Source organism: Etheostoma spectabile, chromosome 18, assembly GCF_008692095.1.
Source record: "Etheostoma spectabile isolate EspeVRDwgs_2016 chromosome 18, UIUC_Espe_1.0, whole genome shotgun sequence".
Lineage (NCBI taxonomy): Eukaryota > Metazoa > Chordata > Actinopteri > Perciformes > Percidae > Etheostoma > Etheostoma spectabile.
In genome coordinates, this window is record NC_045750.1 from 17,568,863 (window position 1) to 17,582,699 (window position 13,837).

The 13,837-nt window shown below is 39.6% G+C and overlaps 1 protein-coding gene and 1 long non-coding RNA gene across 2 annotated transcripts in view; one reads left to right on the forward strand and one right to left on the reverse strand.

The window, feature by feature from the left end:
• slc16a10 (solute carrier family 16 member 10) overlaps window positions 1–13,837 on the forward strand; it is a 52,776-nt gene that overhangs the window by 26,016 nt on the left and 12,923 nt on the right. Inside the window, exons 2-3 of the mRNA XM_032542444.1 lie at window positions 4,573–4,717; window positions 10,941–11,370. Coding sequence (XP_032398335.1) covers window positions 4,573–4,717; window positions 10,941–11,370 — 575 coding nt within the window. The remainder of the gene's footprint in view (window positions 1–4,572; window positions 4,718–10,940; window positions 11,371–13,837) is intronic.
• LOC116705972 (uncharacterized) overlaps window positions 13,723–13,837 on the reverse strand; it is a 13,397-nt gene continuing 13,282 nt past the window's right edge. Inside the window, exon 3 of the long non-coding RNA XR_004336097.1 lies at window positions 13,723–13,735. This is a non-coding gene — a long non-coding RNA (uncharacterized LOC116705972). The remainder of the gene's footprint in view (window positions 13,736–13,837) is intronic.

The following is a 13,837-nucleotide window of genomic DNA, read 5'->3' on the forward strand; positions in this document are numbered from 1 at the left end:
AGAATGGCTTGAAACAAGGTAACCAAGTTCCAGAGTCCATGGTAGAACTTCACACATTACCACAGGGTCATGAAATACGTGTGGCAGGGCACCTTTAAGATGTCATATAAACAAAACTAAGTTGGTGTAACTGTAACTGTCTGCCAACTCTTTTAGAATGTCTGATTATATATAGTGGCTATGACCCATGGTTAGGAAAAGACCATCATCAAGTGCCAATTGCTTATTGGGACAGCACAATGTTGCTTTGTTGTGTGTGCTTGAATCATTCATTTTGTGGCACTGTTTGTAAAATTAAAATGGAAACTTTTTTTTCTGTGTGTGTGTTCAGTATTTAATTTTTTTAAGATGGTGAAATGTGCCAACTAATGAATATACAGTGTTAAGGTTAAGCAATAACATGGACTATAACAAGTTAAAGACATCTTTTACCAGTACTTACATATACATACATACATACATACATACATACACCAAAAGCTTAATTTGAGAAAGCCAGTTTCATTAATATTACCGCTACACCGAGGCAAAACCCCCAGAGAGAAAGGATGAGCCCTACTGCATGGTTCCATGTAATGTGATGATCCAGAGGGACATCTGGTCTGTTTCTGGTGTGTTGGCAATGAGAGCAGATGATTTATTAACACCTTTTTCCCCCTCAGTTTGTGTTTATTCTAGTGCAACAGCCGGAGACAGCCAGTGTTTAAGTGGTCTCTGGTGTTAAATGAAGCCTGTCTTCATTCTTCATTTTAGCCTGAGCATCTTTAGTCAACAGATTCCTATAACGTGCTACAGGGACAAGCTGTTTATTTGACCAAGCCAGGAAAATATTACGTCACACCACTGCAATAGCCAAGTATGCCTGTCCATTAGTTTCTTTTCCATTAACCTTGGTTAATAGATAACTCTTCAACCAGCTGCTTTAATGCCGGCTTTCTTTTATTTACAAATTGAAGTGAAGTCCATTGGATTCATAAGGGCCATTCTGTGTATTACACCAGTGTTTCTCAAATGGGGGCACGTGTACCCCTAGGGGTACTTTAGAGTACTGCAGGCGGTATGTGAAAGTTTTGCAAAAATGTTAAATTAAAACTATGTCATGGATAATTGCTAAAGTAAATATACTGTAAGAATTAAGTGGTGGATTCTAAACATTTGAAATGTAGCAATTACATTTTTTTGTTTAAAAAAGGTTGTTGTTTAGTTGTGTATTGTATCTCTTTAAATAGACTTTTTTTTTTTTTCAAAAAATGTTTAGCACTGGTCAGAGAGTACTTGGCTTAAAAAAGAAATACAAAAGGGGTAAAATATTGAAAAAAGTTGCCTTACACAATGTTCTCGGCCAGTGATTACAGTATTGAATAAACAGTTGATAGTGCTCATGGATGAGTCAGACAAAACAATGTTGGGAACTGTTCTAGGCAGCCGGTCAAACAGCACGATTACAGCTCACTTGTGCATGCAAACCTTGACACCAATAGAACAAAGATTTGAGTTCTCCAGTGTAGAACGCTCAGAGGTGTCAGTATTGGCTTTTGGATCCATTTTGTCTGGTTTACAAGAAGGCAGATTTTTTTTCATTTATTTTTTTGACTGCAGGTTCAGTCATTGTGGGGTGACTGGGTTCAGAGCACAGGGGTTTCCAGGTCCAGGTCAAGTCTTTAACAAAGCAGACAGACGACTTAGGGCAACTCTGCCTCGTCTGTGAGTGTCCAAGCGGGGCCCGCGGCTGACAGTGGATGTCACCGGGACAGAGAGAATCCTGATATTACATTTTCAATCTGGAATTCCTCTTTGTCTGAAGCGTAAATGCTTTTAAACCGAGAGAGCCGGCAGATGAAACCACAACAGCAATTTCCTGTTGTCCTTGAGGGTTTCTTTGCCCTTCTTGTTCACTGCCATTTATTACATTATGTAGCTTAAAGCGGCTGATATCCCCACAAATATGAGGCCAGGTAAAGTGGACCTCATTGAATTTGGGGCATTTTTCTGACTGCAGTGTCTGGAATAGATCCTCAGAAGCTTTGACGTTTGTGCGCTGGCTCACCCTGGGAAAGCAGGTCAAGGCACTGAGCAAAATGATGTAACTAAATATAGGACACACCAGTATTTTTATCTGTGGAAATATAAATGTGTACAGCTTTTGACTAAGGGTTAATCATAATTGAAGTTTTCTCAGGACACTTTACAAATGGAGTAGGTCTAGACCACACTCTATAATTTACAAAGACCCAACAATTCCCCCAAGGGCACCTATTTGGTGCAACAGTGGTGAGGAGAAACTTCCTTTAAACAGACAGACAAAACCAGGCTCTTGGTGGGCAGCCATATTGTCGTTGATATAAATAAAGACTGGTGGATTTGGTGATTTTGGGGCTGTTTCATGTTCACAAACGATCTTACTCTTTAACAAAGATGTCTATCTCTGTAGGGATCCTTTCCATAACTTAATAATCTGAGCCTGTCATTGGCAAAATGAACACGTTTTTTAATAGACATAAATTGAAGGTGCACATTTGCCCATTTGTGTTACATTGTAGCTTTTTTTGCGGTCTTCTTTAATACTGGACCAATTTCAAAGACTGTTATTCTTTTCAGTCAAAGACACAAAAACATGGGAAAATATGAGTTCAGGTTGAAAAAAATGAAGTTACCCATTGATATTGTCATTGTTAGCATTGATTACCATGACAACAACTGCATGTCTTGCATTTACTTCACGTGGACTGCCAAGGAAAATAAAACCTTATTATGACTCAACTTTTATCAATGTTTAAGTTTTTTCGTCTTCTAACAATTAAGCCGCCTACCCATAATAAGCAATTAGCTCTGCACACCGCTAGGTAGGGCACAGAGCAAAGCGCAGCGTGGGTATTTGTCATCGAGGGTGGCAAGGAAGCTATTTCCTGTTTCAAGGGAACGACATGCTGTTATCTCATTGGTTGCACTTTTGAAAGGTCAGCGGCAACTAGGTCAAAGTTGAAATAATTTGAATTTGGAGCGCAGCGCAAAGCGGCAAAAATGAGCGGTGCGGGGCTCTATGTTTTTCCCCTAGTTTCCTGTGACTTTGGTTCAGAATTGAGAAAAAACAACTTTTTTGTCACCTTTCCACCCTACCTATGCTGTTACAGTATCTAGTAAAGGATGTGTGATTCCACTGGCGACCCAGGCAGTCACTCCCACCAAAACATGTCACTCACTCATGGTCAAAGACAAGGGCTTGTGCAATGTGTTACTTTGTTTGTTACTTGTGTGTTTTTGCAGCGTTGTTATTTGTTTCCCCACTCTCTATCTCCATGTTTGCCTTTTTCCTTGATAAGATTAAAAGCAGGAAACAGTAAATCGAAAAAACTTGACATGTTCTCAACATCACTTTGGCTTAATATGGAAAATACAATAAATTTCCATTGGGAGAGATTGGTCAGTAAGCAGAGGTCAAGCTGTACCAAGACAGGGTTTTTACTTGACTTTATAAGGTTTACTTTCTTAGAACCACAGAGGATATTATACAACTGTTTTCATAGTACTACTCCTCTTGACTAGTAGACTGACATGTATGGATAACATCGGGGGAGTCCCTTTAACCATCAGACAACAGAGATTTGTCAACCAGTAGAGCTTATACTGCACAGATTACAGCTGTCCCCTTTAGTATCTCATAGACTAGACCAGGGGTGTCAAACTCAGTTTCCCTAGAAGCCAGACTTGAAAATGAAAATCACATCAAGGGCTGGACAGGTAGAGTTTATTGACATGCTTAAAAGTCAAATATTTTTGACTGCGGAATTGCTTGTCTAATATAATATAGTCTTCACACTTAAATATAAAGCCCCGAAAAAGTTTAACAAAAAGGTTCCTCAGCCAGCAACATGTATGTTGAAAAAAGTGCCAGAAAAGATGGGAAAAAAACATCAAAATTGTCCGACACAGTGCCAAAAATACCAGAAAGTGCCCAAAACATTGTATAAAGCGCCAGAAACTTCAGAAAAAGTGGTACAACATTGAGTAAAGCAGGAAAAATGTTAAAACAAAGTGCCTAAAGCATTGAAAGAAATGCAGAAACTGCCAGAAAAGGCATCAAAAACTTTGGAAAAAGCACCAAAACCTAGGTGGGCCTAAATTTATTGTGAACCTAGATTGAAATGCGGGCCGGATTAGATTAGATTAGATAGTTTAGTTTGTTGTCATTTCTGTGTGTGCTGAATCTAAGTACTAAGTATCTATGTACTCTGGGTCTAGGAAAGGAAGATGATGTCAGATGTTTTCTTCAAGGTAACAAAGAAAAATGGATTCAATTAAAAACAATGTACAATTTAATTAATGAACAGGATCTATAAAAAAAGGAAACACATACACACAGTACTGACTGCACTGTGTGTGTGTGTGTGTTTGTGTGTGCGTGTGTAACAGCAATGTATTGTTTTTGCATGGTATTGGTTTTGTAATCAACATCTGGAAGATTAATATTAACCAACACCTTCTTCCTGAAAACAGTTTTGTTTTTGTCTTGTTATACTCTAATTATCGTGAGAGATTTTTCTCACGTACCTTCTCTATGTGTACTTTCTGCAGCACTGGTGGGCTCCCTCTCCATGGGCATGATCTTCTTCTGCTCTCCCATCGTCAGCATCTTCACCGACATCCTCGGCTGCAGAGTCACAGCAGTGGGCGGCGCTGCTGTCGGCCTGGTCGGCCTGCTGGCCAGCTCCTTTGTCACGTAAGGAACAAAATAAGCATTAAAAATGAACTTACAGCATATTTATTATGCACCTACTACTATCGTACTGAGCTCCACAAATAGGTAGATTTATATAATATGTTGGATTCATGTTAAGACATTTTCCTTTTTTTTTTTTTATTTCAAAAGTTGCAAAGGAAGCCAGAGATGACAAAACTCTACTCACTTTTGTTACTCAAGTAGAAGTACAGATACTCGTGTTAAAAAATACTCTGGTAAAAGTACAAGTACTGATTTAATTTCTTTCCTCAAGTAAAAGTAACAAAGTACAGGCTTAGAAATGTACTTAAAGTATAAAAGTAAAAGTAGTCCTGCGAATGACAACCATTTTTTTATGAAATGCTACCTAGACCACAGAAATGTTACTAGAGTGCCTGCTGAGAAACTTCAGTGGACATGAAAAAAGGCTTTTTATTATTTATATGCCGTTGCTTACGTTTTAAATGGATGTCTGCCAATAGCCCTAAAACAACACATACAGTGCTTATCATGAGTATAGGAACCCCTTCTTAAGTGGATTAAAAAGAGGAATAAAAAAAATCGTCTTTTGGAAATTGATCTTAATGCTTTAATTAAGAAACCTTTAAAGTTGGAAGTAGGAGAGAGATCGGCACACATGTTCACTACTGACTGTATAGATATAATTCCCTAATAGGTGTGAGACCTCGTGTTTGCCATCAAGAGTTTTATAGTGGGCAAATAAGGAAAACTACCAAGCAATAATAGATTTGAACAGGTCAAAGATAAGCACAGTTCATACATAGTATATTTGTGTAGTAGATAGAGCTTTCATTGAATACCCTTTACCTGTTTTTTAGTGAGAGATATTGTAAATGGGGAAATAATGTGATTTAATGTGATTTAAGGACACCAATTTTCTTTATGAATGAAAAATGTATTGTAAATAACTAAATATTCTTCCTTAAAATACAGGGGGCATGAGTATAGACATCCCTATGTTAAATTCCCAGAGAGGCAGACAGATTTGTATTATTTAAAGCCAGTTATTTTATGGATTGGTATACTATGCATCCTGATAAAGTTCCCTTGGCCTTTGGAATTAAAAAAGCCCTTGTACTTTGTTACTTCCAATCTCTAAAGAAAGGGAATTAAAAGAAAGAAAATTATTTTTTGCAAGTTAGACAGTGTCTGTTTCTCTGCAACTTATCCCCCTCCGACGCACCTGTCTCACCTGTCTCCCCCCCCCCCCCCCCCCCATTAACTCTGAGGACTATGACTATGGTTAACTTCTCCTTGGATCTCTGCAGGGTAAATCCAGACAGCTAGCTAGACCCGTGTTTCTCAAATAGCAGAGAAACTTTGGAGTATTGCACTTCTTTATATAGACTTTCTTTTCTACCGAAAATGTTTTGTACTGGTCTGGGGGACCTTGGTTTAATTCAAAAGCGGGTACATAACTGAACAAAGTTTGAGAACCACTGAGCTACTCTATCTGTCCAATCTGAGTTTTCTGTTGCACGACTACACAACAACTTTTGAACGTACACATATTCCACCAAAACAAGTTCCTTCCCGAGGCGGTTTTGCAGCGGCACCGTGGATCACTCTGGCGTTCAGCGTTGCCCAAGACGATCGTGATTGGTTTCAAGAAAGGCCAATAATGAATGTCTGGTAATGCGAGACTAGTGTCCACCTGATGAATGTATGTCTACAATTCTCCACCTCAGGGAAATATCTGTCTCTTTTTTCTTTCTTTTTTTGCAATGTTTTTATTGATTTTTTGATTGCAATTGCAACCTTTAACTCCCACCCTCCATCCCAGTCTAACCTCTGTTGTAGTATAAAAGCTAAAAAACATTATCACATGTACAGACTAAAACAATGGCACCTCCAGCAAAGCCATGATATGCCCAAATACAAAAACAAACACAAATTGCAGCTCTGCAGTCACCTTCCAAGACATGTCTCGGCCCTTTCCCCTTCTGGGGTTCACCTCTTATTGAACTTGACGTATCCTGTCCCGCATTTTCACTTTGTATAAGCTCCCCATTTTTTGTGTTATTTCTCATACACCCCCAATTTCTTTTTGGAATATAAATGTTAATATCTGTCCCTTTAGCTGTTGAATGCATCACTGTGTTCACTAGCCAGTCTCTAACTGTGTCTGCTTGCTGTTTGTTGCTGAGCAGGTTGAGTTCATACTCCTTTTTAGTTTTGATCAAGACTGTGGGCAAGAGGCTCTGCATGTAGCACTAAGTTGTAAATAATTTCCTGGAATTCTATACGTCTACACTACACTCGAGGAAAGACTCACACAAACACACAGAAATGTGGGATCCAAACGGTGTTCAACTCTTCACTTTATCGCTCTCAAGTGCAATAAATAATTGCCGCTTATCAAGTGGCTGTGAAACAGCATTTCACAGGGTGGGCTGACGGCCAAGTTCTGCTGCGGACTGTGCAAGGTGCAACATATCTTACCCATGTGACTGTTAAGATTAATTTACCCCGAACGGGACTTTGACACCAATTGGAAACACCGTCCTATCTGGACCTTTACCACTACACATTCATCCCTTTACCTTGTTGAATGTGCTGACTGATGTAATTTGCGGTGGTTGAAAGGCTTAATGTCAAAGTCAAACCCTTGTCAGAACATTGTACCTGGTAATAATTAAAGATATTTCTTTTAGAGAGTTTCAGCATCATATGTACGGATCTAAGTCACATAGAGCTCAACATCTCTTTTTACAACTAATTACAGTATACAAACTCCGATTAAACATACAAACGGTGCAATTTTCCAGGAGGGATGTGTGGGATTTCCTCCTTTCTGGTCTACAAATCCCTGCTCAAAGTGACTCTCTGGCTTGAAAGTGCTGAGTTTTATGTTGACACCACGTTGGGCTATTTCATTTTGAGATTAGTTTTAGTGCAGAAATATGTGTTTTGGCATGGCTGGCCGAGTGGGACTATACTTTGTTCACAAATCCCACCCTGCGTAGAAATACTATTAAAATATCAGTAGTATCTGCGCGTTTCGGTGCTCCAGTTATCTTTATTTTTTGGTTATAATGTTTGGCCTGTGGGAACATAACGGTGTAAGATATTTTCAGCCCAGCTGTGATGCAGTCCATTGAAGTAAAGCTAATGTCCTTTAATGTGATCGGGTTGGGAAACCCGATTAAAAGGTCTAAGGGAATTACCAAATTAAAAAAGGAGAACGCACATATATTTTTTCTGCAAGAAACGCATCTTTCTCAACATGAGCATGAAAAGTTCAAACGGTTTGGTTTTAAAAATACCTACTATAATTCATTTGTGCAAAGTCACAGGAGAGGGCTTGCTATCCTTATCGCAAATATGCTTAAGTTTGAAGTCATTAAGGAAATAAAAGAGAACGAGGGTAGATATCTCATTGTAAAGGGAGGGATATTTCCATTCTTAACGTAGACTATAAATTGTACACAGCAATAATTGCTTTGAGACTTGAGAACCTCCTCCCGGAATCGAAGACCAAACTGGGTTTGTTAAAATCCGGCAAACGCACAATAATATCAGAAGGACGCTGCATCTGATAGATAGGATAGAAAAGGAAAACAAAGCTGCAATACTACTAAGCCTTGACACCAAAAAGGCTTTAATAGGGTTAACTGGCGTTTCCTATACCAAATTTGTATAGATTTGGTTTTAGCAAACAATCAGTAGGGATCATTAGAACACTATCAACAACCAACCGCAGGAATAAAAAACAATGGATCATTGTCTCCATTTTTTACATTTTAGAGAGGCACTAGACAAGGTTGCTGTCTCAGTCCCACACTATTTGCGTTTTACATTGAACCCCTGGCCCTGGCAATTCACCAACATGAAAAACTACGAGGCATTAAGATCGGACACACAGACAGCTTGATTAGTTTATTTGCAGACGATATTTTGGTGGACCCTGAGACCTCCATACCTATACTGATGGAAATCCTAATTGACTTTAGTTATTATGCTGGATATAAAATAAATATTACATAGACACAACTCCTGTCATTCAACTGTAATCCTTCAAAGGAAATAAAAGGTGGGATATGGAATTAATAAAGTATTTAGGGGTGAACATAGTTAACAATCTTAACAATTTATATGAGGTAAACTATAATCCAATTAACCAAAATATTAAAAAAGATATTGAAAGATGGTGCACTCACCCATTGGCCTTTAGTAGTAAGATTAACGTAATTAAGATAAACATTTTGCCTAGATTGCTATATTTATTCCCGGCCTTACCAGTAGAGGTCCCTCAACACCAGTTCCTAGCCTGGGATATACTTTTTTCTAGATTTATCTGGGATGGAAAGAAGCCTAGAATAAAATATACAACACTTCAGTTGGCCAAACATAAAGGAAGAATGGCGCTTCCAAATCTCAAAGATTACTTTCATGCAGCTCAGTTCCCCTCCCTTATTTATTTGGGGTAATGACAACTATTTTGCCAGATGGAAGGAAATCGAGACATGTGTTGAAGGCTATCAGATCCAGTCAGTGTTGGGGGAAAAGGATATCCCCTCATTAGTCAAGTGTAAAGTAGGCTGTATAACTTCTAACACTCTAGAGTTCTGGTTTAACTTTGTGAGGCATCTAAAACTAAGGAAAGATCAGAGAGTTCTTAGATAGATAGCCTTTGACACCCAGGAGTTAATGATGCCATATTCAAGGAGTGGGCAGTAAAAGGTATTAAGGCAGTGTGTAAGATAATGGACAACAAAGAATTACAGACTTCCTAAACATTAAATAGAAAAATTCTCCCTTCACAATCAGGACTTATTTAGGTATATGCAATTTAGGGATTACTACAACAAAGAAATGAAAATGGAGAACCCGCAATTCAGCGAGTCAAATCCAGTTATAAGATATCTGATGAGTGTTTATGGACCAAATAGAAACTGCGTTAAAATTATTTTTGTAATTTATGAAAAGTTTTTGGAATGTAGGGCATCTTATTATACTTGAAATCAAGATGGGATAAAGAACTAAAAGTGGAAATTCCATCAGATGTACTGTACGATATGTGTGAAACTCAACATACTTCCACAGTTCACAACAACTGAGGGTGTTTAACTGGAAGAATTTAGTGCGTTTTTTTATAACGCCTCAGATTAGCAGTAAAACATCTTCAACACACCAGCCCTGCTGGAGACAATGTGGCTGCTTATTAACGCATCACACACACATTTTTTGGAGTTGTGAAAAACTGAAGCCATTTTGGGAGGATATACATTTAGTTTTGAGTAACGTACTTGGATATAAGATTCCTTTCACATGCATAGTCTTATACCTGGGTCATATTTCACCTGTAACAGTACAGAGGGACAGGTACCTAATCAAGATACTCCTCACAGCAGCGAGGTAAGTGATAACCAGAAACTGGTATGAGCCCGATTGTCCTAAACGGCAACAATGGTTTGATGTCAAACAAGAAATAAGGGCAATGGAAAGGTTAACTCTTTGTGCTAGGTTTGAGAGAAGGTCTGAATACCAAAAGATGGCAGAAGTGGACACTTTACTTAAATAAAGCCATTGGTTCAAGTGTATTTTTAGTTCTATTTATTTTTGGCTATCACCTTTTCCCACAGGAGTTTCCCCGTTCCCCCTTTTTTATGTTTTTGTTTTTTCATACAGTATATTACTCACAAATTGAGGTGCTTGATCAGTTGTAACAATGTACTGAATATTTAATAAAAACTAAAGTTAAAAAAATGATATCAGTTAGACTAATTAGAATTTTGATTTTTTTGAATGAGGTGTTTAACATGAGTTTTGTACTGTCTTGATTAGATTTGCATTAAGAACATGAATACAGTTATCAAAGCAGATTGTATCCATAACAGATGGTGTTGTCAGCATAAAATTGAACATTGCAGTGCTCAGTTGGAAAAAACATTTTAATTATGTATAGAGTTTTGAAGGACAATGTGCTTATAATGCTGTACTGTATTGATTAGATTTGCATTAAGAACATGAATACAGTTATCAAAGCAGACTGTAACCATAACAGATGGTGTTGTCAGCATAAAATTGAACATTGCAGTGCTCAGTTGGAAAATTCATTTTAATTATGTATAGAGTAAATCGTGGGGGGCCTGGACTCTTTGCTGGGAGACGTCCTGTGGATGAATTGTTGGCTTTTTGTCCTGGAACTCTTTAATGTCAGCATTACAGTGATGTATCTTGTTGTTTGATCCCCTTTCAGGTCCCTGGGCCCCATGTACTTCACCTATGGCATTGTGTTTGCCTGCGGCTGCTCTTTCGCCTACCAACCCAGCCTGGTCATCCTGGGCCACTACTTCAAAAAGCGCCTGGGTCTGGTGAACGGCATTGTGACGGCCGGCAGCAGCATCTTCACCATCACGTTGCCCTTTGTGCTGTCGGGCCTTCTGGAAAAAGTGGGCCTCCAGAACACCATGCGCGTCCTCTGCATCCTCATGTTTATTCTGATGCTGGCCGGCTTAACCTACAAGCCCCTGCTGCCAGCCAAATCCTCCAACAGCCGCACGGGCAGCCGGTGCCCACCCATGAGCCAGATCTTCAACATCAATATCTGGAGGTCTGTGGGATATCGCATTTGGGCCTTCGGTGTCCCTGCAGCCCTCTATGGCTACTTTGTGCCTTATGTTCACCTGGTAAGTTTGTGCTTTCTACATACTTTTTAATTCATCTGCTCTACAAATCAAATTTGATTTCACTGACTTTCACACATGCCGTGTATAGGGTTAGGCATTGTTTTGATTTTGACAGTTCTGATTCCAATTCCGATTCTTGCTTTTGATTCTGATTCTTTGAGGGGTGGAGTTGAAGCAGGTCACGTGCTTATTTCACAGATAAGAGGACAATTCCTTGCCGGGTAAAAACCTGTGCTCCGTGGCTGCAACACAACAATCGCCTGCTGGAAGTAAGGCGGCCGCCACGGAAACCGAAACTTGCAGGTGTGCGGGAAATTTGGAACCAAGAATCAAACGATTCCAATAAAGAAACAACTCAATTGGAATCGTCTGGATGCCCAATCCTAACATGTACTTACAGTATGTGTTGTTTGTGTTGTTGGGTGTCATCACCCACTCTCTGGGCCAAAGGTCAGTTTGATGACGAATAAGCGCACGTGAACACCAACAGATGCCATGGTGTGATTTCTCAGAATCCTAATTCCATGTGTTGGATGTGTTTGTTGGCACGAGGAAGGAGGAGGGGGGAATTCAACAAGGGAGCTTCAACAACACAGATATCAAAACACATACCAGCAAGAGTTTATTAATGTGAAATATGAGAGGGAGGGGAAGTCTGAACCCCAGCCAGAGTCTTCCAGGCAGCCAGCCCCTGTACCGACTGTTACCATGATATGGTTTATGACTCAGTATTTAGGAAAATACTGTGTATATGGTTGTTTGAGTAAGAAAAAGGCACTCCTATGAACATTCTGAACAAATCTTATGAGGGCCCTGTTCCTTTTTTTATATGCTTTAGAGAAACATACAGCCCGTGAGCCAGAACCGGCCCGCCAAAGGGTCCAATCAGGCCCACTGGAAGAGTTTGCAAAGTGTAAAAAATGGCAGAGAAGTAATTTATTTCAATTCCAAATTTATCACCTAAATCTCAGCGAATATCCGAGTTCCTTTCCGTAAATTAAGGAATTTAATCTGGAATGTTGCCCCTCTCTCGGGGGTCCGTATCATTATTTTTTTTCTTCCTACAACGGCCTTCGAATGCTGTTGTAGCGGAAGCAACTTGTGTATGCTAACATCAAGCTGACAAGAAACTCCGTGACAGATCATTTTTCTGATCTGATTTCTGGAGTGGTTTACTGGTCGGTCCCACTTGAAATCAAATTAGGGGCATGTGGCCCATGACCTAAAATGAGTTTGACACCTATGCTGTAGATGTGTAGATCGTCAGAAACAACTAACTTTATTTAATCTCCAATTTTAAACTAAAGAATACCTCACAACTTGTATGTATGTGATCTTTCATCAAGACAATTATGTTTTAGAGAATGTCTCAAAATCTGAACAAACGAAAGCAAGACTTTCCGCATGGCTAAATGCCACGAGAGGCAAGCGATTTAGTTATCTGGTGAACCCACCCTTTAAAAGTTTTGATTTTTAAGATGTTGACCTATTGGCCGAATAGCCTGCGCGGAGCCTCCCATGCTTCGTCTCACTGTTTAGATACTGAAGGCCGCAGCCGTAATGGGACTGCACGTCACAGCGGCATGTGTCCACAGCATGAGTCGGCTGTGTGGTCCTGATGAAAGTAACCGAATATGACTGGAAGGCTCTGCTTCGCAGCTCTCCCTTCAGTCAGGAGACAGTTCTGTAAACAGGTGTCACTTTCCCTTACTTTCCATTTATTTGGGCTATCAGATGGGAAAACATAATATTGGAGAAAACGTCTTCTTGGGAAGGCTGCAGAGCAGAGCCTGGGTGTGTTGGACAAACTCAGGGGGTGACTGTTTATTTGAACACAATGACTCTGTTATTGGAGGAAGATCAGTCTGTCAGATAGGGCTGCACGATATGAGGAAAATATCTAATTGCGATTATTTTGACTGATATTGCAAATGCGATATGATTCACAATATTGGAGGGAATGATTGTTTTTGTATGATTATTCTCATTTGGATTGACTATTATTAACATTTAAAGAAATTAAGATAACTCATAGTGTGATTTTTGCGAGGATCTGTACCAAACGAAGATTTTTTTCTGTAGTCTGTTGGATACGATGGTAGGCCGGGACGTGTCTGCAGCACCACAACACTTCATTCAGAATGGTTTTACACATATTTTGTCTTTAACAAATATTGCCCCCCTGCAATTTTGATATTGCACTATTGCGATGTCAATACAATTGCCATTGATTGTGCAGCCCTACTGTCAGCGTGTAATGTGCTTTCCCAACATTTCTCCTGTGTCTGCTACTCAGACTGGGACACCACAGGGGCCCGGCTGCAGCCTCCGCGGCACCCCTGGCCTCAGAGCCCCAGCACCTGTCCTTCCCTAGACACACACACTTTTTACAGCTACACTGCAACAGTTCCATGTGTGTTTCTCAAAATCAAGCTGTAAAAGTGTAAAGTCCAATGTAGGTAATGTT